Genomic DNA, 26,482 nt, shown 5'->3' with positions numbered 1-26,482 from the left:
CACGCCACCACACCCTAATTTTTCTATTCTTATGGAGACGGTTTTACCATGTTGCCCAGGCTGGTCTCAAGTTCCTAGACTCAAGTCATCCTCCCACTTTGACCTCCCAGAGTATTAGGATTATAGGCATGAGCCGCCATGCCCTGCCTGCTTTGTCTTTAGAGTGCAATTCTTGCGGGTGGCCTGTGGTTGAATCTTACTTCTTTTTTTTTTTGAGACCGAGTTTTGCTGTTGTTACCCAGACTGGAGTGCAATGGCACGATCTCGGCTCATCGCAACCTCCTCCTTCTGGGTTCAAGCAATTCTCCTGCCTCAGCCTCCCGAGTAGCTGGGACTACAGGCACATGCCACCACGCCCAGCTAATTTTTGTATTTTTAGTAGAGACGGGGTTTCACCTTGTTGACCAGGATGGTCTCGATCTCTTGACCTCGTGATCCACCCACCTTGGCCTCCCAAAGTGCTGGGATTATAGGTGTGAGCCACCGCACCCAGTGGAATCTTACTTCTTTTATCTAGTGTAATACTCTACCTATTCCTCAGGGGGATTTGATAATTTAATTTAATGCCATTATTGATATATTTGTATATTAGGGCATAAATCTCCAACTTTCTGTCTGTCTCCCTCCCTCCCTTTCTTTCTTTCTTCCTTCCTTCCTTTCTTTTCTTTCTTTTTTTTTTTCCATGATCTTGCTCTGTCACCCAGGCTGGAGGGCAGTGGTGCAATCTCTGCTTACTTGCAGGCTTAATCTCCCAGGCAGGCTGAAGCAATCCTCCCACCTCAGCTTCCTGAGTAGCTGGAACTGCAGGCATGCATTACTGTGCCTGGCTAATTTTTTTGTATTTTTGGTAGAGACAGGGTTTTGCTATGTTGTCCAAGCTGGTCTCGAACTCCTGGACTCAACTGATGGGTCCACCTCCCAAAAGTGCTGGGATTACAGGCATGAGCCACTGCTCCTGGCCTGTTGGCTTTCTATTTTCCTCATCCATTCTTTGTTTCTTTTTTTCTACCTTTAAAAAAAATCTGTTGAATATTTTTTAGAATTTCATTTTGTTTCCAATTTTCTTGTATAAACCTCTTTGCCTTACATGTTTCATGGTTGTTCTGAAGTTTATAAGATGCACAGTCTATGTGTAATATTAACCATTCTGTATATAATGTAAAACCATTCAATTCAATTTCTGCTTCTGTTCAAGGTACAATTTCTATTTCTGCTTCTTTATACCATGGTTTTCTTATATTTTACATAAGGGGAGTCATTATATTTGCTTTTATCAGACTACCCTTTGTGAAAATAAAAATGAGGCTGGGTGCGGTGGCTCATGCATGTAATCACAGCACTTTGGGAGGCTGAGGTGGGCAGATCACAAGCTCAGGAGTTTGAGACCAGCCTGCCCAATATAGTAAAACCCTGTCTGTACTAAAAATACAAAAAAATTTGCCAGGTGTGGTGGCACATGCCTGTAATCCCAGCTACTTGGGAGGGAATGCAGGAGCCAAGATGGTGCCACTGCACTCCAGCCTGGGTAACAAAGTAAGACTTGATCTCAAAAAAAAAAAAAAAGGAAAAGTACCAATGCCGAAAGAAACATGTTGTAATAATGTTCTCAGCTCTTGCTTCCAGCATTCCTTTTTTTGTTAAATACTTTAACTGAAATGAAACAGTATGTAATATATCTTTAAGAAAGCACACTTAAATTTACATTATTACTTGTGTATGTAGAAAACCCTCATAACACGAACTAATGCAGAAGAAAAGAAACATGTTGTGATAACATTCTCAAGTTTTTTCGTTTTGTTTTGAGATGGAGTCTTGCTCTGTTGCCCAGGCTGAAGTGCAGTGGACTGATCTCAGCTCACTCCAACCTCTACCTCCCGGGTTCAAGCAATTCTCCTGTGTCAGCCTCTAGGGTAGATGGGATTATAGGCGCCTGCCACCATGCCCGGCTAATTTTTGTATTTTTAATAGAGATGGGGTTTCACCATGTTGGTGAGGCTGGTCTTGAACACCTGACTTCAGGTGATCCGTCCACCTCGGCCTGCCAAAATGCTAGCGATTACAGGCGTGAGCTGCTACATCTAGCTTACGTTCTCAACTCTTGATTCCAGTGTTCCTTCTTTGTTAAACTCTTCCATTCATTGTAAGAAAACACCACATATTGCAGTATTTAGACTGTTTCATACATTTAATTTCTCTCCTCATTATGTGCATGGTTGCCTTTAAATCTCTGAACTTATTTATAATAATAACTGCTTAAGTGTATTTTTTTGCTAATTCCATCATATCTTTATTTCTGAGTCTGTTTCTATTGGCTGATTTTTCTACTGGAGAAAGCTACATTGTTTTCTACTTGCTTGCCCATCTGGTATGTCAGGCACAGTGAATGTGATGTTGGCAAGTGTCTGGATTTGGTTGTGTTGCTAAGTATTTACATGGCAACTTGATCCTTTTGAGAGTTGTTTAAAATCTGTCTGAGCGCAGGTCCGGCAGGTCCAGAGAAGCCTTTTCACCAGGGCTGACTCAGCATCATTACTCCCAGGTCTCCACTGCGTGCCCTGGAGAGAGAGCTCCAAGGATTCTCTGAGGCGGGCTGCCCTGACGAACACGTGGAGCTCCCTGCTGGCTGCTCCTTCCCACGAGCTGCTCTTGGCCCAGCCCATGTTTGCTTCTCCTGTGTATTCGCATGTGGCTGTCAGCTGCAGCTTCTAGGGGACCCCTGCACAGATCCCAGGATGCCCTCCTCTCTGTTGCTGTGCCTCATGAAGCCCACTTCAGCCTCTTCAGCTTCTCCAAACTCCAACCTTTGTCTCCTCCACACAGCAAGACCCCCATGCTCTGTGTGGTTTGCCCTCCCTACAGGGATCCAGAAGGCCCTGTGGAGAGCAGCTTGGCAGTGAGTGGGCTCATCTCGTGCGGGCCTTCTCTGATGGGCCTCGGCCCTGCACCACTCATGGGTTCATCGTCCACTCAGTGAAAGCTGTGCCCCATTTTCTGCCCAGTGTCCCAGTTGTTTAAAGTGGAAAGATAGGCCTGGTGACAGCTGCTCTGTCATGTTAAATATTTATTTATTTTTGCAGTTACAGAGATTTTAAAATGTTTGTGTGGCTGGGCATGGTGGCTCACACATGTAATCCCAGGACTTTGGGAGGCCAAGGCAAGCAGATGACTTGAGCCCAGGAGTTCAAGACTAGCCTGGGCAACATGGTGAAACCCTGTTTCTACAACAAATACAATTAGCAGGGTGGTGCATACCTGGAGTCCCAGCTACTCGAGAGGCTGAGGCAGGAGGACCACTTAAGCCCAGTAGGTAGAGGCTATACTGAGCCAAGATTATACCACTGTACTCCAGCCTAGGTGACAGAGCAAGACTCTGTTTCAAATAAATAAATAAATAGAATTAAACAAAAAACAAGAACACATTGTGTATAAATTACCACAAACTTAGCAGTTTAGCTGCTTTAAATACCCGTTTATTATCTCAGGTTCTGGGGTCAGGGCCTGGGCAGGGCTCAGCTTTCCCCACTCAGGGTATCTCCAGGCTGGAATCAATGATGGCCAGGCCTGCCACTCCTTGGAGGCCCAGGGCCCCTTACAGACTCACCCAGCTCTTGGCAGAATTTAGTCCCTGCAGCTGTGGGACTGAGGCCTCCTTTTCCTCGATGGCTGACATCCAGGGTCACTCTTCACCCTAGAGGTGTCCTCAAGTCCTGACCATGCAGCCCCTCTGATGACCCTCTCACAGCGTGGTGGCTCCATCTTCAAGGCCAGCAGGGGGGTCTCCCTCCAGTCTCATGCAAAGCCATGCCTCCATCGCTGTGTCACTGCCTGGGACAGGAGGGACCTCTCCCCAGACACAGTGTCACCCACAGCCTGGCATTCTGCCCCCAATGTGTGGCCCCATGGCCTTCTGTCCCAGAGTTGCTGATGGAAGCCTAGTCCCAGTCCAATTCTTGTTCTTTTTTCCCAGTAGACTTTTCTTTCATCCTTGGTATGTAGTGTTTCCCCTTACTGTGTGCGAGTGGGGTCTCTGAAGCTCTCTGAAGGCTGTTCTGCTTGGTCCTGGCGGACCTGCCCCTCTGTATCCTGGGTGGTTTCCTCCTTCCATTCTGATCTAAGATGCTGGTCTTCTGGAGGAACCCCCAGGCTCTAGCGTTCTCACCCCTGTGTCCCCTTGAACTCACTCTGGGGGTTCTCCCAGCCCTGCCCGCCCCGTGGCTGGGTCCACCCTGCCCTGTTCCACTACTCTGTAGCCTCTCCCAGCCCTGCCCACCCATGGCTGGGTCCACCCTGCCCTGTTCTCCACTGCTCTCTAACCTCTCCCAGCCCTGCCCACCCATGACTGGGTCCACCCTGCCCTGTTCTCCACTGCTCTCTAGCCTCTCCCAGCCCTGCCCACCCATGACTGGGTACACCCTGCCCTGTTCTCCACTTCTCTCTAGCCTCTCCCAGCCCTGCCCACCCATGACTGGGTACACCCTGCTCTGCACTTGCTCCAGGGGCTCTCCCAGCTCTGCCTGCCTGTGGCTGGGTCCACCCTGCTCTGCTCGTTTGCTTTCATAGCTTGGTTCCTTTGTGCATAACTGCGTTTATAATCTTCTAGGGTCGTTACTTTCCTCCCTTTCTTCCTGCATGCTGGTTCTTCTGTTTTTGTGCATCTCACCCTCGTCTGTGGTGTTGGGTTTTCTCCAGCATCTGGCCATCCATGGTGTCTGCTTATCTCTGTGCTGGGCATCCCCCTGTGCCCGTCCACAGGAGCTTAGCGGCACATCAGGCCAGCACAGGCCACACGAGAGCAGGAGGGACAGCAGCAGCTCTGCTTTTCCCATGGAAGGGACGTCAAGAAGCATTAATGCTGGGCGGTTGGATGTGTCCTTAGGTACAAGCAGCAGCTGTCCATGGCGGTCGAAAGGGAGCAGAGCCTGGAACGTGATCAGGTGCAGCTGAGCCTGGACTGGCAGCGCCGCTGTGACGATGTTGAAAGGGACCAGATCCAAAAATCAGAGGCCCTGATTCAGGGTCTGACCACGGCAAAAAGTCAGGTGTGTGGGGTTGCCAGGGCCTGGGGCCTTTTCAGCACCTCTGCAGAGGTGGGGCTGGGCAGGACAGGTCTGGCTCTCACCAAATTGTTCTTTAAATTTGAAAACACTCAACCTCACTGAGCAGTTTGCTATATAGCAAGAGAAGTTATAGTAATAAAAATGTGCCCCCGCCTGTCCACCTGCCTTGACAGTGCTTTCTTGCATAAGCTGTTTCTGTAGCTGACCAGCTGCATGGTTTGATGATCCCTACTGGCCTGTCAGGGCAGTCTGGGGTGTGGGCTGGGCTGGAAGGGTTTGGCAGCGTTGCCACAGCGGGGAGCGTGCTCCGAGTGTCTCCCACCTGTGTGTGCCATCTGAGCCTCAGCAGGCACAGGAGCTGCCCCGTCATCCACACAGGGACTGAGTCCCAGTGTTTTCCCAGGTTGTTGCCAAGCTGCAGGAGACAGAGCGGGCACTACGGGAGCAGGAGGTAGTGCTGAAGGCCGTGACCCAGGAGCGAGACCAGGCCATGCAGGCCCTGAAGATTCATGGACTCCCTAGACCAGAGGCACAGGTGAGAGTGCCCAGCTGGCTCTTTGAAACATTGTTCAACAGCAGCAGTAGGAAAATAGAACTGGAGCCCCAAATCCTACCAAGGCTGGAGTTGTCTTTCTGTTGTATTCTCTTTAAATGACCAGTTGCACAAACAAGGGTGAGCTGGAAGCTTTAGAGACTTAAGGTGAACTCAGGCTTCTTCATCTTTCACATTTGAAAGCTCTAAAAATCCAAAATCCAAATATTGCTAGGTATCAGATGTTCATATGAGTTTGTTCTTATGTTATTGCCTCAGGACTCTCACAATGGGTCATTTTATGCTAGAAATCTGTCATCACCGCTTCTGATTTTGTTGAGCAGTGACGTTAGCAGTTAGTAGTTAAGTAGTCAGCCTGTGCCAAGGTCTGCTCTTAGGCCTTGACACCCTCCATTCATTTCATCTCTGAGGTTGGCACCACATCCACTGAGATGCAGGGACACTGAGGAACTTGCCTGAGCTGTCACAGCTCGTCAGAGCAGAGCTGGGTCCACAGGCAGAGGGGAGCGGGCTGGCGGGGCTGCAGGAGGCTGAGGGAGAGTGTAGAGGGCCCAGCACAGGAGGACTGCCCCAGGCCTACAGATGGCTTTTCTTCTTCCATGGGGTGCAGCACACGCAGTGGAGCGTGCAGGTCTGGAGTGCACAGGTCAATGCAGCCGACACTTCAGTGTGCCCATGCACACTGGTCCAACAAGACCACCCCAGTGAGAGTCCCTGCGCCTTGCTGGTCCCCCCTCCCTGCACAAAGTGGCCACTGGTGTGCATTCTCTCCCCCTCAATTCACTTCTCTGCCTGTGGCTTGGCTTATCATGGAGGGCCTAGGTGTACAGGGGTTCCTCTGAGAGCACCAGGGCAACCAAGTGTACTTAGGAGTCAGATCCTAACTGGTATGAAGAATGTTCCTAGCTCGTCCTTCATTCATATCATTTTTATTTATTTATTTAGAGACAGGGTTTCACTTTGTCACCCAGGCTGGAGTACAGTTGTGTAATCTCAGCTCACTGCAACCTCCTCCTCCCCAAAGGCTCAAGAAATCCTCCTGCTTCAGCCCCCCGCTGTAGCTGGGACCACAGGTGTTCATCTTCACGCCTGGCTAATTTTTTTTTTTTAATTGAGACAGAGTTTCACTCTTGTGGCCCAGGCTGGAGTACAATGGTGCGATCTTGGCTCACTGCAACCTCTGCCTTCCGGGTTCAGGTGATTCTCCTGCCTCAGCCTCCTGAGTAGCTGGGATTACAGGCATGCACCACCATGCCCAGCTAAATTTTGTGTTTTTAGTAGAGACGAGATTTCTCCATGTTGTTCAGGCTGGTCTAGAACTCCTGATCTCAGGTGATCTGCCCACCTCAGCCTCCCAAAGTGCTGGGATTACAGGCGTGAGTCACCACACCCAGTCTTACTTATGTACTTTTATTCAATGTCCATTCTCCTAAGAGTATATAGAACCAGGCCATGGAACTGTTTTTTCTCCTAGGAGTGCTCTGTTCTGGGCACACAGAGTGCACATGCTGTGATTCTGCCTCTGCCAGATGTGAGGCTTGTTAAGATGCAGGAAGCTGATCTGAGGTTCATGTGGACATTTGGGCAGCAGCCACAGCCTTTTGGAGGATGGGGTGTAAGCAGCCGAAGGTCCTACATGCCTCCAAGCAGGAGGGAGAAGGAAGACTCGTGAGAGAGGCCAAGGTGGATGCCAGTGGACCCACCACATCATCGCTGGCCACAGAACCACCTTCTTCATTTTTAAAATGTGAAATAATGCTTCCTGTCCTGCTGGCTGCCTCACTGTACAGTGCTGATTTTGGGAAATGCAGTGTGCTGTCTGATGTGTAGAATGAGGCCTCAGATTATACCCTTCATCATTGAAGCTGGGTCTCTCCAGTGGTGCAGAGAAACGAGAGGCAGGGATGCTCTCCTGAGGATACACGTCTTCATGCACCCTGGTGGAGTGGGCCTGGCCAAGCCAAAGGCCAGGGTCCGTTTCCTCTCCACAAGTACTTCCTCACCAGCTCAATAGTTCACCAGAACCTGGCACAGACTATGGGATGCTGGCAGCTCAGCTGTGTCCTCCAAAAAGATGAGTGTGTGAACCCAGAAAATGTGAAACGGGTCTCAGTCAATTCAGAGTTTATTTTGCCAAGGTGGAGGATGCACCTGTGACACAGCTCAGGAGTTCCTGACGGCACGTGCCCAAGGTGGTCAGTATAAGAGTTAAAGAAAGAGGAAGGGAACGCGAAGTGCAGCTGGCAGTCAGACAGGTCTTTAGTTAAAGCCTGAGAGGCGCTCCTGGCCGATGGTGGTCAGGAGCACTTTCTATTACAGACTAAGAGTATTCATTGGCTTCAGGGTGAGGGGGCTTATCAGAAGCTTGGAATGTTTGTGTGGAGAAGTTTATGGCAGGGTTGGAATCTCTGGGAGAAGGGGGGTTTATCTTGGGGCAGACATCTTTCCAGCGAGAGGGTGGTTTATCTCGGGCTAGCATGTCTCTGGTCGGGAGGAGTTTGAATGTTTCTGGTTGGAGATGTTATTTGTGGTTTATGGTCGTGCTGACTTTAGCCATTAGGCTGATGCCCTTTGGATTTACTTAAGCAGTTTTTAAATTAAGGTGAACTTTAGAATGAGGGACTTGGGCCGGGCACGGTGGCTCAAGCCTGTAATCCCAGCACTTTGGGAGGCCGAGGCGGGTGGATCACGAGGTCAAGAGATTGAGACCATCCTGGTCAACATGGTGAAACCCCATCTCTACTAAAAATACAAAAAATTAGCTGGGCACAGTGGCGCGTGCTTGTAATCCCAGCTACTCAGGAGGCTGAGGCAGGAGAATTGCCTGAACCCAGGAGGCGGAGGTTGCGGTGAGCCGAGATCACGCCATTGCACTCCAGCCTGGGTAACAAGAGCAGAACTCCATCTCAAAAAAAAAAAAAAGAATGAGGGGCTTGTCCCAGATGGCGATGCTCCTGCTCTGTCAATCCAGACCCTCTAGTTATAAAAAGGAGGAAGGATGGCGTGCTCTTTCTGGCTACTTCCTGCTGACGAGGGGATGGAGAGTTCTCTGGTCCCAGGTTGACTGTAAGAGAATGCTGTCTGTAGATGTTTTTGGGTAGTTGTTTGTGAAATGGCCATGATCCTGTGAGTTAAAAGTCTTTGAAAAAGGTTAATCAGGCAGGGTAGGAACTTTAGGCCCAGACATATTATTAGGAGAGGGCCCAGGAGTGGGGTGACCTATGCTATGATTTTGCTTTCAAACCAAGAGTCTGTGTGGTTGTTTTGGTACTGTCTTAGCTTTTTCACCTTTTCTTTAAGGTTTTTAGCAGCGTTTTTTACTAGGCTGGATTGGTTGATATCGAAACAACATTTCTTACCTAATGAGAGGCAGAGGCACATGTTTGGAAAAACCCATGTGTTATTTTCTGTTAGTAACCATTATTCCTGCTATGAGGATAATAATTAAGCAAAATGCTATAGTAATTAAGATTTTCTGTCCAATATTTCACCCTGAGGGTGCTACAGTATATAGAACTACTGCAAATAGTAGAGTGAGTAAAGCAGTTCCCACAAGGGTGGCGTAGTAAATAATTTCCACTAAAAAGTTTTACTATTTGGCTTAAAAGGAGAGGTAGAAATGACAGAAGTGTTTGGTGAGGTAGGGGTGAGACTGCATAAAATGCATAGTTCTCACTTAGTTACTTATCCTTTATGAGTCTCAGCTTAAGATTTCCTATTTCTTTACATTGATATTTAGGACTTTTTTTGGGCCATCAGGGTTTGCTTCCTTAGTTTTCCAGATTTCAACTTGAGAGTGATGTATTTAGAAGTTGATTCCTGCAACAGATCTGGTCTTAATAATTACCCTGGGTTCTGTGGACTCACTAGACATTGGGCGAAGGATTCCGGGCACCCTCAGTTATTGTTGTCAGCACCAGCAGTGAAGAGATTTTCTCCTGTGATGGTTGTGAGGCTTAGAGACAGCACCTGCTGAAACATCTAGTTTTCAGTTTATAGGGCTTTAAGAAAGCACAGCTTATTTTGGAAAATTTTAGCAAGAAAAATAGAATTTAAATTAAACAGTAGGAAGTAATAAAAATGGAAAAACATTAGGCAGCACTAGAATTTAACAACAGGTGTGCTATAGTTTTTGAAACAAATTTTCTCTTTCCAGTTTCCCATTTTTATTAAAAGACAAGTCATGTTAGGATTGGTTTGCTTAAGTATACTTGGCTTAACTATTTGCATACAGTGCAGCAAGAATAATTATTTGTTACACAGGCCTTTTAAATTGGCTTTGATAGAACTTTGTTCTGTAGAAGGAATCTGAGGTAAGACCTTTTTAAAGCCAATCCTAGCGATGGATTTGTACCATTAAATACCTTTGAGTTGGTGAATTTCTCTCCTCTTGGGGTCCCAAGATAATTTGGGGTCCCTGACCTGCTAGAAAGTGACATTCTTTACTTACCACAGATCAGAAACCCTGTACGGGGACTGTGTACACAGAATATGAGGCTGGTTTTCCAAGGGCTTTTTTGCTTTATAAGTTAAGTTTGATTCCTTAAAGGAAAGCACACCATTCTGGTTAAAAACTTGGTAAAAATAACCAGTTTTTCCAATTCTATCCTCTTACAAAAGAAAATAGATTCTTATTGCACTTATGCAAATAGCTATATTGCCATAACTTTAGAATACTAACAGATAGTTTCCAAATTCTGGACAAGATTAGGTCGAGAGAAACAGGTGTGCTCCAAATTTTGTTAATGGGAGTGTATTAAATTGTTAAAAGCTATTAACAGCTCAAAAGAAAAATTTATTTGACTTTGAAAAGCAAAACAAGGGATTAGCGATATTTTAAGCAAAATGTTAAAAAGATTACTCCAGTCTCCTATTAGTTTGGTTCATGCAGTTAATTCCTGTCCTGCTTGATGTTAATTAACATTTTAGCTCTTTAAGAGTTTTGAACATTTATCCTCAATTCTGATGTTACGATCTCCAGAGTTATCAGAAATCTGCATTCGAGAGCACCTATTAGAGCTTTATAGCTGATTATAAAACCACCTTTTATAGGACCAAAACTAGACAATTGTTTATAGATGACAAAAAGTTTTAGGGTAGCCATAGTTAAATACACAATTGACGAGGATATCTGTTAACCTCTGTGGCATACAATCAGTAATTTTAATATTAACAATTATAGTTATTACTGATCATGTACACTAAGATATATCAGAATTATAGGAGTTTCCCATAACTTTGGGACACATACCAATAACATATTTATGCAATATAGCCCAAAGAAAGCCAAACACTATTTTATACCTGACAATGCTTCCTATATGATTTTATAACAAATAAGCCAAATTTTACCTTTGTACTAGTGTGCTATTAATGTTAAACTTAATTTTTAATAAAAGCTAGATGCATTTACCCAATTTTAGTGTCTGACCATAAGGTAAAATTTTTTATTGACTTTTTAACGCTTTATAATTTTTGTTAAAGAGCAGGTTAGTGCTTTAAGAAAAACCCATTGTGCTTTTATTTTAATGATCAATTTACAGAAAAACTGGATGATATCCCTTCAAGCTAGTATGTTTACACAGAGAATTTCCTTTACAATTAATGTTTCAAAACTTGCTTAAACCTTTAAAACAATTCTTTAACCTTTTAATCTAGATAAAAACTCCACATTCTTGTGCCTTCTTATAATCTTGTTATTAAAAGTATATTTTACTTTCCTTACGCACCTTGCACATAGACTGTTTCTTAAATTTTTTTATTAGATTCAATCTAAAGTCATTAAAGATCTTCAGTGGTTTTAAATACATGTTACATGTTAACTTTTAGCAACCTTTACCTTTGTTGAAAACCTTGGTACGTTTGGGATTTTAATTATGTGCTAGGTGTACAGTCTAAGACCTAGACAGAATTGCAGATAAGGTTTGGCTTGTTCCAGCATTGAACTCCATGTGTCCTAGGTTTTTACCTAGCAGCAAAGCAGGCAAGTTGTACAGCTAAGAGTTATAGTGACATTTTATAAAGCATTCAGGAGGCCTAATTACTTTTACATTATACAACATTTATTGTATAAATTCCCTTTTATAAAATTTTTTATGACTTTCACAGACAATTTGCAACATGCCTTAACTTTCTGACTTGTAAACATCCCTTTCTTTAAACAAACAGTTAATTTACCATATAAGATTCTTTTTATATATGTTTCCCTTTCTTTAATATTAAAGATGATAACAGTTATTTCCCAAAATAAACTTCCTTCATGTCTGTGGACTAGACTGCCTAAAGCCACAGGATTAGAAGTTAGGATATTTTGCTAAATAATTTAAGATGTAGCTATCTTCATTAAACCAATATTAATGTTTCATTTATTAAAAACTTACATAAGCAAAGATTATTTTGTTTGGACTGAGTTATAGCTTTGTAGCCTCTGTGCCAAATTTTGACACCTTATAGTATTTGGCAGAGATAAGTATGAAATTGCTTGATTAATAAAGGTAAACAAAAATGTATGCTGGCAACTCTTAAGACATTTATAATCTTAATGTACCAGTAAGTTTTAAAAATTAAAGTTGCATGAACTGAAAGGTTCCACAGCTTTTACTTTTCCCCTAAAAATATTTGATTTAAGTGCTTATTTTCCTTAGGCCAATTAATTAGAGCTCTTTTAATAGGTATTGCACACAACACATATATAGCCACAGAGACAACCAGAAGAAGATTCAGTAGTTATAAGTTTTTTTTTCCTGCTAATTTCCCAATTGGATTATTGGCACCTTTTCAGTTTTCCCAAGCAGCCCAGGGCCACCAAAAGTTATTTTTGGGTTTTTCATACATGCACCAAGAGTGGCAAGACAGAGTGGAGAAAAGTAATTTGGTTACCTGGGAAAGAAACCTTTTCCAGGAAAACAAGATTGATGAAGAGAAAAATATAAAGGTCTTCTGAATATACTTATAGCTTTGATTTGCAACAAATCATACATGGAGAAAAGGACAGGAACACAAACGATGGCTTTAACCTCAGCCATTTCTCAGAGGCAGAGAATGGCATAGTTGGGTTTTGAACGGGTAACAGGTGGAGAAGGAGGAGGAGTGGATTTTGGAGCTAAAGGCTTGGAGGCAGGAGGGATCATTGGGGTGGAGGGTTTGGATGAGTGAGGAGCAGATGTGGAGGATAAGAATACAGAGGGCATTCATCTGCAGGGTCAAAAGGAGTTTCAGAGGAAGGAGAGACCTGGGGAGGGTTTTTATAAAGAAGAAAGATTTTATGAGAGGTGCAAGCTTGACATAGGGAGGGTTGTGATTTCATGTAGAAGTAGAAGAAAGCCTGAATATAGAGAACCTCTTGCCATTTGTCATTCCTGGTTATAAAGTTGTTAAGGTTCCTGAGAATTTGCAAGTCAAAGGTGCCACTTTTGGACCATCAGCCATCATTACCTAATGTGTATTGGGGCCAGGCTGGGTTACAGTACAGGACTAAACACTTAAGCCAAGTTTGGTGAGGTTGTGAAGGAGTTTGGCACCTATGTGAGGTGGTGAGAAGAAGCAGAGGGGGTCTGTTTTGGTTCTAGGCATCCACAAACAAAAGGCAGAGACCTGGAATTCTCTTTCTAAAGAGGACGGCCACACTGAGAAGAAACTGGGTGTCCCCAAGATTTCCTCTAGCTTAGTCCCGCTGGTCCTCCAAGCACCAGGATAGTCAACCTGAGTTTTCCTGGGCGCCACGAGAAAGCCAGGTGGGGGAGTGGGGAAGATCTTACCAGTTGGCTGGATTAGTGTCCAATGTTGGATGTTTTAGTTGGAAACAGCAAAGGACCTTTTGGACTGCAGCCACACGAGGAAGAGAGAGAGAGAAAAAAAAAACAGGAGGATGAGGGAAAAGTGAAGTGAGAGAAAAGATGGAGCGGGTGTCTAGGGATGCTCAGGATTCAGGAATTAACTCAGGATGAGCTGCTGTTGCCCACTGGTTCCTGGATTGCTAGAGACCCTCTGCCCCCAGCACCCATCCCAAGTTTCGGCACCAAATGTAAGAGTTAAAGAAAGAGGAAAGAAACACGAAATGTGGCTGGCAGTTAATGACAGATTTACTTTAGTTAAAACCCGAGAGGAGCCCCTGGACAATTGCAGTCAGGAGTGCTTTCTCTTACAGACTAGGAATGTATATTGGTTTTAGGGTGAAGGCTTATCAGAAGCTTATAATGTTTATATGTGTGGAGAAGTTTATGGTGGAGTTGGAATCTCCTTGGGAGGAGAGGAGGTTATCTTGGGGCAGAAATCTTCCTGGCCAGAGGTGGGTTTATCTTGGGGCTAACATGTTTCTGGTCTGGGAGGAGTGTGAATGTTTTTGGTTGGAGATGTTACTTGTGCTTTATCATCATGCTGACCTTAGCCATTAGGCCCTTTGGATAGAGATGGCTTTTTATTAAGGTGAACTTTAGAATGAGGGGTTGGTCTAAAATGGTGATGTTCCTGCCCTATCAGTCAGGGCACAGCTTAGTCTTATACATTTTAGGGAGATATGAGACAATCAATATATTATGTAAAAAGGACATTAGGGCCGGGCGTGGCGGCTCACACCTGTAATTCCAGCACTTTGGGAGGCCGAGGCAGGTGGATCACGAGGTCAAGAGATTGAGACCATCCTGGTCAACATGGTGAAACCCTGTCTCTACTAAAAACACAAAAAATTTTCTGGGCGTGGTGGCGTGTGCCTATAATCCCAGCTACTCAGGAGGCTGAAGCAGGAGAATTGCCTGAACCCAGGAGGCGGAGGTTGCGGTGAGCCGAGATCACGCCATTGCACTCCAGCCTGGGTAACAAGAGAGAAACTCCGTCTCAAAAAAAAAAAAAAAAAGAGGACATTAGTTCCCTACGGAAAGGTGGGGACAACTCAAAGCAACCCCCCATTGGCTTCCAGGTCATAGGTTGGTGAGAGACAAAAGGTAGGGTTGCATTCTTTTGAGTTTCTGGTAAGTCTTTCCAAAGGAGGCAGTCAGAATATGCACCTATCTCTGTAAGCAGAGGGTGACTTGGGATACAGTGGAGGCACACTTGCCCTGAGAAGTTCCACCTTGAAGGGGCCCAAGATATTTTCCTTTCACAGACTTAAGTCCTGACCCCCTGAGCCTCAGAGTAAGATCTCATTGGAAATAAGGTTGTTGCAGATAATTAGTTCAGATGGGGTCCTGCTGGCACAGGGTGGCCCAATCTAATGCTTGGCGTCCTCCTACACAGTCAGGAAAAAGCCCAGGTGACTATAGACAGAGACTGGAGCCAGCGTTCACACACCAAGGAGTGCCAAGGATGGTGGGCCACCACTGTGAACTAGGAGGGGACAAGGAAGGGTCCTTGCCAGGGCTTTCAGAGAGGGCCCAGCCCTGCCCACACCTTGATTTCAGGCTCTGGGCTCCAGAACTGGGAAAGAACACGTTCCTGTTGTTTTAAGCCTCCAGTGTGTGGTGGTTTGTTATGGAAGCTGTGGGAAACTCATGCAGACGCCGTGATTTGGGGGATGGCTCAGGCCAGTCTCGCTTGGGCTGAGCGAGACTCATGCAGATGTTGCTTGTTGGGGGCGGCCCAGATCAGCTTTACTTGGAGTGAGCGGGAGGCTCATGCAGACACCGCTTGTTGGAGGCCGGCCCAGGTCAGCCTCACCTGGGGTGAGTGGGAGGCTCATGCAGATGCCGCTTGTCAGGGGCCAGCTCAGGTCAGCCTCGGAAGACTGGGAAGGGGAAGAGAATTAGGGGTGCTGGATGGGGGAAGGTGGCAGGGGGTCCCATGCATTAGGATCTTTGGGCATGGGAGATAATTTGTCTGCGTTTTCTTTTAAGGGTGCCAGATGGTGTTTTTTTCCCAGTTGTCTTTAAGGGAAAAAGGAAGACAGGTCCCTGTCTCCAACCAAGAGCATAGTTCATTTCTTCTTGAGAAACTGCTTTTATCATTCACATATTGAATTAAAAGTTGACATACCCAATCCTTGTTTGACCCAAACTTTGGCCAGAAAACTGAGGGTTTGAGGATGGATTCCTGAATCTGAATGAAACAATAGTATTTTATCATTTTGTGATAAAATGATAAAACAATAGCATTTTATCATTGTGTTTGGTTCTCTCATTATCTTTCCAGTATTTGAACATGAGACCTAGTTGACTATTAGGAAAAATGTTATTGTTGCTAGGTTTATCTTTTTTATCCCCTGCCTTACTTGGGGTATTTCGCATCTTGGAGAAAGTGTCTATGAGCTCAACTCCCTCTCTTTCTTCCTTTTTGTTTTTTTTTTTTGAGACAGAATCGCAGTCTGTTACACAGGCTGGAGTACAGTGGTGTGATCTCAGCTCACTACAACCCCCGCCTCCTGGGTTCAAGTGATTTTCCTGCCTCAATCTCCTGAGTAGCTTGGATTACAGGCACATGTCACCATGCCTGGATAATTTTTGTGTTTATAGTAGAGATGCGGTTTCACTGTGTTAGCCAGGATGGGCTTGATCTCCTGACCTTGTGATCTGCCTGCCTTGGCCTCCCAAAGTGCTGGGATTACAGGCGTGAGCCACCATGCCTGGCTTAGCTCAACCTCTCTTAATAGAGATTTCTTGTACCCTCTAGAGGCTCAACCCCTCATTTTAGGGATTTCTTGCCTTTCCCTTATCTAGAGGCTCAATCCCCCTTACTGGAGCTTTCTTGCACTCTTCAGCTTTCACTTCATCCTCCTCTATCCACTTCCCTCACAGGAATTTTAGCATTGGTGGGTCAGTATAAACCCCACAACAGGAAACTGCCTTAAGCCATATGAGATGACCATGGAACCACAGATCTGGACTTCACACTCAGTTGTGCATCTCATTTACACACTTTCAACCTCCAAGATATCCCAACCATCAAGGAAATACTTTGTCACCCCGTGACTTTTCTTATTTTGGTCTGTGCACAGTTTCCTGGTCACAAAATAAATGCAGTATGTGAAGCTCCTTTCCACCCACATTGCTGAGAGTCCCAGTTTATTCATCACACAAGGAGGGGTCTCAATTCCTCATCCCTGAGGCCACTGCAGTGAGGCAATGGGACATGTCTCCTCACAAGAGGAGAAAGGTGATCCTGGACAAGCCTCCAGGTTGTTCAAAACAAGAACTCAAAGTTGCAAAAAAAACACTTGGACAAAAGGTTTCTGAGCAAGACAAATTTACTTCTGCAGAAGGGTGCTACTCGTACTTTCAGCCACTACAAGAGCACACTGAACAAAGGAGAGAAAGGGTTTTTATTCCTAACACAGTTACTGTTTCTGTGTCCTTCCCCTGTTGGCTGGGGTTGGGATCTAAGCTGATCCCAAGTGGCTAAAACTTAAACTTTTCTAAATAAGGTAATAAAATGAAAGCTTTGAAGGCTGAAGCAGAGAAGGGGATGAGTAATAGGGGGCTGGGGTGGTTGACTTACAACCTTACAACATATGAAGAGGAACTTAGCAGTACAAGGCACGTTTGGGCATGTCAGCACACAACTAATGCAGGAAGGTTATTCACAGAAGAGCTGTTTCAGTGGGGAGGGGCAGTTCACAGCAGAACAGGTAGCTTAGGAGAAGGGACAAGGAAGTTGATCTTGAGAATAATGAACAAGGACGTTAAAAGTTAAATCTTTGAAGAGGAACTTACTGTCTCATGGTATCTGACACTGTGAAGTTAAAAGTTAAAGCTTTGAAGAAGTACTTACTGCCCCACAGCATCTGTGTAAACAAAGGTATGAGGCCAGTTTTTCCAAGGGATTTTATTGGCTCCATAAGTGAAATTTGGTTCCTTAAAGGAAACCATTCCAGTCAAAGCCTTGGTAAATTAACCAGTTTCTCCAATTGTGTCCTGTTATAAATGAAAGCAAATTCTTATTGCACTTATGCAAATAACTGTTGTCATAAGTTAAGAGTACTCACAAATAATTTCCTAATTCTGGAGAAATTGGGTAGAGGGAAACGAATGTGCTCCACATTTTGTTCATAGGAGTATACTTTAGTCAATTGTTGAAAGCTGTAAATAGGCCGGGTGTGGTGGCTCATGCCTGTAATCCCAGCACTTTGGGAGGCCAAGGTGGGTGAATCACCTGAGGTCAGGAGTTCAAGAACACTCTGGTCAACATGGTAAAACACCGTTCTACTAAAAATACAAGGCATAAACCACTGCACCCAGCCTGGTGTCCTTTTTAGACCAAGGAGTCAGAGCCCTGTAACTCAATGTCACAAGTACTTTAAAAGCACAAAATTAAATCTTAATTTAAAAATAATTTTAGGCTGGGTGCAGTGGCTCATGCCTATAATCCCAGCACTTTGGAAGGCCGAGGTGGGAGGAATGCTTGAGGTGAAGAGTTCAAGACCAACCCGGCCCACATGGTGAAACCTCATCTTTACTAAAAATACAAAATTTTTCCAGGTATGGTAGCAAGAGCCTCTAATCCCAGATATTCAGGAGGCTGAAGCAGGATAATTGCTTGAACCCAGGAGGCAGAGGTTGCAGTGAGCCAACATTGCATCATTGAACTCCAGCTTGGGTGACAGAGTGAAACTCTGTCTCAAGAAAAAAATTTTAATCTCAGCTTTTTCCTAAGCAAAGTAAAACTTAATGATGTGACAACTTGATCATAAAAGATTTTGGTTTTTAAAAAATATATACATTCTCTTATTGTGACTTACATCGACCATTCATGACATGCTTGGACTTTCTGGTTGGTCCTGAATACATCCCTCTTCCTTAAACAACCAGTCATTTTACTCTAGGACAAAATTTATCCAAAATTCTTTCTCATATAAAATTATTTCTCCTTAAGCTTTCTTACTGGAAAAAAAAAAACCTCTATAGTTTTATAACTTTCTTTACATCTCTTTTATTTCCTGGTTCCTTTTACCTTGTTTTATACATGACTTTTAAGTAAGCTTTGAATTAGACAAAAATCGTTCACCTTTTTTAAAGGGATACACTTTCGGCCGGGTGCAATGGCTCGCGCCTGTAATCCCAGCACTTTGGGAGGCTGAGGCAGGTGGATCACGAGGTCAAGAGATCGAGACCATCCTGGTCAACATGGTGAAACCCTATCTCTACTAAAAATACAAAAAATTAGCTGGGCATGGTGGCGTGTGCCTGTAATCCCAGCTACTCAGGAGGCTGAGGCAGGAGAATTGCCTGAACCCAGGAGGCGGAGGTTGTGGTGAGCTAAGATCGCGCCACTGCACTCCAGCCTGGGTAACAAGAGCAAAACTCCATCTCAAAAAAAAATAAAATAAAATAAAATAAAGGGACACGCTTTTTTTTTTTTAGAAAGAATGTTTTCCTACAAATATATTTTATTGGAAAATACTCAAATAATGAAATATCTATTAGTTAATATGACTTTAGATTCTAAATTATGGTGAGTTTGTCTAAAAGTATTTATCCTATTACATTTACCTAATTATTTTATTTTAATTGTTTATCTAGATTATTTATGAAAATTGCAATAGTCATCATTTAAAGTTATGGAACCACTGTTGCAAAATTATAACTGAGAGAGTGAAAAAGATTTCACCTGAATCCTTTTGGATTTTTTTTTTTTTTTTTTTTTGAGATGAAGTTTCAGTCTTGTCCCCCAGAGCTAGAGTGCAATCGCACAATCTTGGCTCACTGCGACCTCTGCCTCCCAGGTTTAAGCAATCCTCTTGCCTCAACCTCCCAAGTAGTTGGGATTACAGTTGCCTGCCACCATGTGCAGCTAATTTTTTTATTTTTAGTAGAGACAGGGTTTCACTATGTTGGCCAGGCTGGTCTTGAACTTATGACCTTGTGATTCACCCACCTCAGGCTCCCAAAGTGCTGAGATTACAGGCATAAGCCACCATGCCAAGCCTCCATTTTGCTTTTAACCTCCAAGCTGTCTTTTTTTCATTCCTGGCCATAGGGCAAACTAACTTTGGGAGGAACTTAGTTTATAGTTTAGCTTCGAAACGAAGACAATAACAAACCTTAATGCCTGTGGACTAGACCTCCTAAAGCCACAAGATTAGAAGTTATGATAATCTTACTAAATTCCAGAATTAGCTATTTTATTAAACCAATATAAATGTCATTAAGATTACTTAAGCAAAGATCATTCTTTTTTGGGCTGAGTTTAATTTTGTAACCCCTATGCCAAATTTTGACACCTTATAGTATTTGTTAGGGATAAGTATGAAATTGCTTGATTAATAAATGCAAACAAGGCCAGGCATGATGGCTCACACCAGTAATCCCAGCACTTTGGGAGGCCAAGGCAGGTAGATCACGAGGTCAGGAGTTTGAGGCTAGCCTGTCCAACATGGTGAAACCCTGGCTCTACTAAAAATATAAAAGTTAGCTGGGCGTGGTGGCAGATGCCTGTAATCCCAGCTATTCACAAGGTTGAGGCAGGAGAATCGCTTGAACCCAGGAGGCAGAGTTTGCAGTGAGCCAGGATCATGCCACTGCACTCCAGCCTGGGCAACAGAGCAATACCTTAACTCAAAAAAAAAAAAAAAAGAAGAAGAAGAAAAAGAAGTATGCTGGCAATTCTTAAGACATTTCTAACATTACTTTACTAATAATTTTAAAGCTAGCTTATTTACTAAAGATTTATGTAAACTTGAAAAACCATATGACTAGTCTTTTCTTTTTTCCTGATCTAAGTATTTGGTTTAAGTGCTTATATTTTCTTAAGCCAATTAATTAGAGTTTTTAAAATATATTTTCAGTAGTAAAACATTCTGTACAGAACACATAAATCCATAGACGTATTAGGCATGCCAATAGAAGTATATCTTTTAGATTTATAAAAATCTTTTTCTTTTTTGCCGGGCACAGTGGCTCACGCCTGTAATCCTAGCACTTTGGGAGGCTGAGGTGGGTGGATCACCTGAGGTCAGGAGTTCAAGACCAGCCTGGTCATCATGGTGAAACCCCGTCTTTAAAAACAAATAAATAAATAAAGTAAAAAATAAAAAAAAATCTTTTTTTTCTGTCTTAGACTTTCAGATTCTTGACAACCTGTTTCACAACCTTAGGCAGTTGTCAGCTAAATAGCCTTAGATTTGCATATTAAAGGAAACAACCCAGGCAAAAATCATATAGCAAACTTTATACCATAAGGTACAGAGAGAAAAGTCTGGTGGTACTAGAGGGAGATTAAAGACAATGCCAAATCAATTATAGACATCTATCTTAGGATTGTGTAAGGAGACCAATTTTATTTAGATAGGGACTACTGGTCTTTAACTGGATCTCTGAGTTCTGGCAGAGCCCACACTGAATCCTGGGTCTTCACAAAGGGAGAATTATTATAAAGTTAGACCATGTGATGCTTTTACAGTATACTTTTTTAAAATGCTTTTTTAAACAAATACTTTTTTTTTAATTTTCTTAGAGATGGATTCTCACTCTGTTGCCCATTCTGGAGTGCAGTGGCATGATCTCGGCTCACTGCAACCTCCACCTCCCAGGTTCAAGCAATCCTCCTGCCTCAGCCTTCCGAGTAGCTGGGATTACAGGCGCCCACCATGATGCCCAGCTAATTTTTGTATTTTTAGTAGAGACAGGGTTTTGCCATGTTGGCCAGACTGGTCTTGAACTCCTGACCTCAGGTGAGCCACAGTCTCGGCCTTTCAAAGTGCTGCAATTACAGGCACGAGCCACTGCACCCGGCCTAAACAAAGACATTTCTAAGTGTCTAAGCCATACTCTTCTTTAAAAACCCAAGAGTAACCTCTGTTGCAATAACTATTTTAGTCAAAAAAAAACAGAAAAAAAAACAGGGCTGAGTGCAGTCGCTCACACCTATAATCCCAACACTTTGGGAGGCTGAAGCGAGTAGATCACGAGGTCAAGAGATCAAGACCATCCCGGCCAACATGGTGAAACCCCGTCTCTACTAAAAATAGAAAAATTAGCTGGGTGTGGTGGCATGCACCTTTAGTCCCAGTTACCTGGGAGGCTGAGGCAGGAGAATCGCTTGAACCTGGGAGGTAGAGGTTGCAGTGAGCCAAGATCTCACTACTGCACTCCAGCCTGGCGACAGAGCAAGACTCTGTCTTAAAAAACAAACAAACAAACAGGTAACACAAATACAAAAGTAAGCAGTTTAAGAGCTGAGATGAACTTGTCAGTTTACGTTTTGGGGGTTCAATAAGGGAAAACAGGTTTCTCCCCCAAGGGGAGTCTGGCACCTTCTTGGTTTTCTTTAAGGAGCCTCAGGCAATTATAAACTATTTTAGGTCCTTCATGCAACAGAGGGTGCGACAGAAAGGAGAGACAGCAGAAGTCAGTGAAAAGAACAGAATTCAGTCAACTGAGAAGAAAAAAGCTTTTGCTCAAAAAAAAAAGGCCAAGGTCCTAGGAGAAAAGCAAAAACATGGAGGCCTTTTAAATACAAGCAGACAAGTATGCACACATATACACACACATCTTGGATGTAGCTTTTAATGAAGCTGACTTTTAACCATTGAGCTCCTTTAAAGTATCTTTTAAGTCTCATTATTTAGCTGGGACAAATTACTGCTATTTCAGCCATTGCTCTTTCAGTTTGGCCTGGGTAGCAAATAGGTTGGCCCTGTTTTGTAAGTTAAGACCCTTAGTAGTCAAAATAGAAAACCTTTCCTCTTTGGGTTTTTTTCTTTCTTTTTTCTTGCCTTCCTCCCCGCTACCCCAGACAGAGTCTCGCTCTGTCGCCAGGCTGGAGTGCAATGGCGTGATCTTGGCTCATGCAACCTCTGCCTCCCAGGTTTAAGCGATTCTCCTGCCTCAGCCTCCGGAGTAGCTGGGATTACAGGTGCCTGCCACCACGCACGGCTGATTTTTGTATTTTTAGTAGAGAGGGGATTTCACCATGTTGGCCTGGCTAGTCTCAATTCTCCTGACCTCATGATCACCCACCTCAGCCTCCCAAAGGGCTGGGATTACAGGCATGAGCCACCGTGCCCAGCCCTCCTCCTTTTTTTCCCTTTTGCTGGCCATGTTTCTCTCCCACTATACTGTCTGTGTGTGTGTGTGTGTGTGTGTGTGTGTGTGTGTGTGTGTGTGTGTGTGAATTTAGCCACTTCAGAGGCCTTGTTCCCCACAATTTGAAACTTTCCTTTGGATTTGATGAAGTCAGATAGAGTTGATCAAACCCAATGGGAAAATGACCAAAACAACAACAACGACAAACAACAGTAACAAGGAAAACAGTTAAGCAAAACAAATGGTGGCACAATTACACGATCACTGAGTGCATTAAGGGTAAGGGGAAACTGAGACCAGCTGGTTGTTAATCTTAACTTTAGCCAAGACAAATACCAATTCAGTTGCTTACCTCGGGGTGGGTCTCAGGCTCTCTACCATCCTAGAGGTAGGAAAGAAACCTCATCCCTGCTGCGAGCGAGCACAAACTCCATAAAGGAGTTACTGCCTTCCACTGTCACAGAAGCAGGAAAAACTTGCCTTCCCTGTTGGAAACAAGTAAAATTCTTTAAAAAAAAAAAAAAAAAAAAAAAGGCAGTTGTATAGCAACATCAACTTTAGATCTTGATCAAATTTTGGGAGATCAGGGATTCTCTGCAGGGGGCGCTGCCAGACCTCAGCAAATTGTCCTGTTGGTTTGAGCCGTAAAGTTAGCTCATTCCAGTACAAAGCACCGACAGCAGTTTTGTCAAAGGTCAGGGGCATCTCCACTCAGAATCCCTTCGTGGTTGCCAAAGTGTGAACCCAGAAAATCTAAGACAGGTCTCAGTTCATTTAGAAAGTTTATTTTGCCAGGTCGAGGGTGCACACCCATGACACAGCTTAGGAGGTCCAGAGCTGTGCCCAAGGTGGTTGGGACAGAGCTTGGTTTTGTACATTTTAGGGAGATGGGAAACACCAACATAGGTAAGGTAAACATTGGTCCAGTCTGGAAAGACAGGACAACTCGAATCAAAGGCAGAAAGACTCCAATGGGGAGGGGCTTCCAGGTCACAGGTAGGTGAGAGACAAACGGTTGCATTCTTCTGCGCTTCTGATTAGCCTTTCCAAAGGAGGCAATCAGATATGCACTGATCTCAGTGAGCAGAGGGGTGACTTTGAATAGAATGGGAGGCAGGTTTGCCCTAAGCAGTTCCCAGGTTGACTTTTCCCTCACACCGCCCAGCCCTCGGAACCTGTGCTTGTCACTGTGGTGGTCTCAGCCAGTGAGACCATGCAGGCAGTGCCCTCAGCGCTTCCTAGGACAGGGCCTGGAGAGCATGTGGGCACTCGGTATCCAAGTCTGTAACTGGCTGGGTGGAGCACGTTGTTCAAGGGTCTGTCCCTCTTGGGACTGTTTTCTCCAGGTTAATTCTTTCTTCCTTTCTTTTTTGAGATGGAGTCTCGCTCTGTCACCCAGGCTGGAGTACAGTGGACAATCTTGACTCACTGCAACCTTGAGCCACCCCCAACCCTGGGTTCAAGCGATCTTCCTGCCTCAGCCTCTGGAGTAGCTGGGATTACAGGCGTCCAACACAACACTCAGCTAATTTTTTGTATCTTTAGTAGGGACGGGGTTTCATCGTGTTGACCAGGCTGGTCTCAAACTCCTGACCTCGTGATCCACCTGTAACCTCCTCAGTGGTTACAGGCATGAGCCACTGTGCCTGGCCTGAGAATTCTTTCTTTCATTCTGGTTCTACTGTAAATATTTTCCCACATCATCAAAATTCTTCACAAACAGAATCTAAATGGTTGCATATTTTATCAAGTGGCCACACCATAATGCACTAGTGATTTTCTTACCAATGGTCCTTGATGATGTTGGCAAGTATCACCACGGCACTGTGGTGGGCGGTTTTTTGTCTCCGTTTCTGAACTTCCAGTTGAGGCTCACCTTCTGTTCTCATAATCTCCACCCCTCAGCATGTCGTGTGAAGCTCTCTTCCTGGAAGCCCAGGCCAGCTGGCCCTGCTGGTGAGCATGGAGGATCCAGTGGGCCAGGGATCAGAGTCCCAGGAAGGGGTCCAGGTCTTGCTTCAGGTTTGCAGCCATGGCATGTGGAGTTGGGGGCAGGCTCTGGCTCCCTCACAGTGGCCTCCACAGGAGGGGAAGCTGTGCCTTTTGCACGCCTCTTGGCTGGACTCGTGATTGAGCTGGGACAGAGCCTGGTGCTTTGTTTCCTTTTTCAGGTATCCTGGGTCTCTGCTGGCGTCTGGAAGCAGGTGTTTCCTCTAATGTGTCTGGTTTTGTAGCTGTTCACAGCCAGAGGGAAAGACTCATAGCAGTGAGTCCCTCCTGGTCAGAGGCAGAAGTGCCCCTCACCCTTGGTTAGAAAAGGACCCTTTCCCCCACTGCCACTGTAGGAGCTGAGTAGGTGGGGCCTGTCTTTTGCCTCCTGGTCCTCCTGCCTTGGCAGCTCCTTGCTGTGCCTGCCCTTTGACCCCCTGGTCCTCCCGCCTTGGCAGCTCCTTGCTGTGCCTGCCCTTTGACCCCCTGGTCCTCCCGCCTTGGCGGATCCTTGCTGTGCCTGTCCTTTGACCCTAGTGTAACACGTCTCTTTTCTCTGGTTGCTTGCAGAGTTTCCATGGTGTCACTGATTTTCCAGCAGTTTGAGTGTGCAGTGCTCTTTGGTGTGATTTCCGTGCATCTCGCGTGGCTTCATTGAACGTGTGCTCTGCGTTGCGTGCTTTTCATCACATCGTAGCACCTCTGGCCTTGTAGATGCACCTCTTGCCCTCTCGTTCACCTCAGCCCCTGGTTCTTTGTGCAGGATGCTGCTTCACCTTGTCCCTGGTCTCCAGAGCTCTGCTCATTTTTCCTTCTTTGGCCCCCTTCCTTGTGAACTTCCATTTGGGTGTTTTCTGCTGCCAGTGTTTGTATTCACTGCCTTTTCTTCTGCACTTTCCGACCTCCTCATCATCCTATTCAGTGGATGTTTTATTGCACTAAAGTAAACCTAATGTAAAACTGGCCACTTTAACTAGTTTTTGGTCACAGTTCAGCAGCATGAAGTGCATTCACACACTTCTACAGCCATCACAACACTGTCTCCAGAACATTCTCATCCTCCCAAACTGAGGCTCTGTCCCCAGGAAACACTGGCTCCCCCTCCCCACCCCCAGCCCCGGGACCCCATTCCACTTTTCTGCCTCTGTAGGTTTGACACTCTAGGGATCTCAGCAGTATGGAAGGCTTCAGGAATTTGAGCATCATATTAGTCCTTCTGTCAGGTCAGAAAGGAGGGACATCACAGCCTGGGATGGGGAGGGCAGCAGGGACCACAGCCTAAGCTGAAGCAGGGGACTGGCCTGAGAGGGGCTCGGGGAGGGCAGAGGCACAGTCCGTCAGGAGCAGCTGGGGAACCATTCATCTTTTGTGGCCATTTTTCCTTGTATTTGACAGGTGCTCCTTAGGCAGCATGAAGAAATAAGTAAAGACTTTCCATCCAGTGAGATCCAGCGGTTGCGACAGCAGAACATGAGCTTGCGAAACGTGATTGCACAGATGAGGAAAGAAATGGAGACTCTCAGCCATCAGATTCCTCTTCCCGCCCAGAGAGTGGGAGAGAGCACAGATGCAAAGCAGCCTGACCCAAAGGCGGGGGGAGATACCGCCACTCCTGGTGAGTAAGGGGGAGAAGTGGAGAAGGGGAGACAGGGACAGAAAGGGGAAGGGGGAGTGGAAGGGAGAAGGGCAGACGGGAACATAGGTCTTGACTGACTTCAAGGAGGTTTCATTTCAGAGTCCTGTAAGTTAACATCCCCTGTAATAAATTCAAAGTGTGGGCCCGGTGCAGTGGCTCATGCCTGTAATCCCAGCACTTTGGGAGGCCAAGGTGAGCAGATCATGAGGTCAGGAGATGGAGACTAGCCTGGCCAACATGGTGAAACCCCATTCTACTAAAAATACAAAAATTAGCTGGGCGTGGTAGTGTATGCCTA

The 26,482-nt window shown here is 45.0% G+C and overlaps 1 protein-coding gene across 7 annotated transcripts in view; it reads left to right on the top strand.

Annotated features, from left to right (window-relative positions):
• Window positions 1–26,482, top strand: part of CCDC57 (coiled-coil domain containing 57) — a 129,133-nt gene that overhangs the window by 32,115 nt on the left and 70,536 nt on the right. For all 7 annotated transcript variants that reach the window (XR_013536100.1, XM_035302208.3, XM_035302207.3 and 4 more), the window contains exons 9-11: window positions 4,877–5,039; window positions 5,461–5,592; window positions 25,944–26,163. Coding sequence is in view for 6 of the 7 variants with exons in the window: in XM_035302208.3 (XP_035158099.3) it covers window positions 4,877–5,039; window positions 5,461–5,592; window positions 25,944–26,163 (515 nt within the window). In the remaining variant the exon portion in view is untranslated. The remainder of the gene's footprint in view (window positions 1–4,876; window positions 5,040–5,460; window positions 5,593–25,943; window positions 26,164–26,482) is intronic.

The sequence above is a fragment of the Callithrix jacchus genome, chromosome 5, assembly GCF_049354715.1.
Source record: "Callithrix jacchus isolate 240 chromosome 5, calJac240_pri, whole genome shotgun sequence".
NCBI classification, from domain to species: domain Eukaryota; kingdom Metazoa; phylum Chordata; class Mammalia; order Primates; family Cebidae; genus Callithrix; species Callithrix jacchus.
The sequence above is the reverse complement of the archived record's forward strand: the minus strand, read 5'-3'. Positions and strand labels throughout refer to the sequence as shown.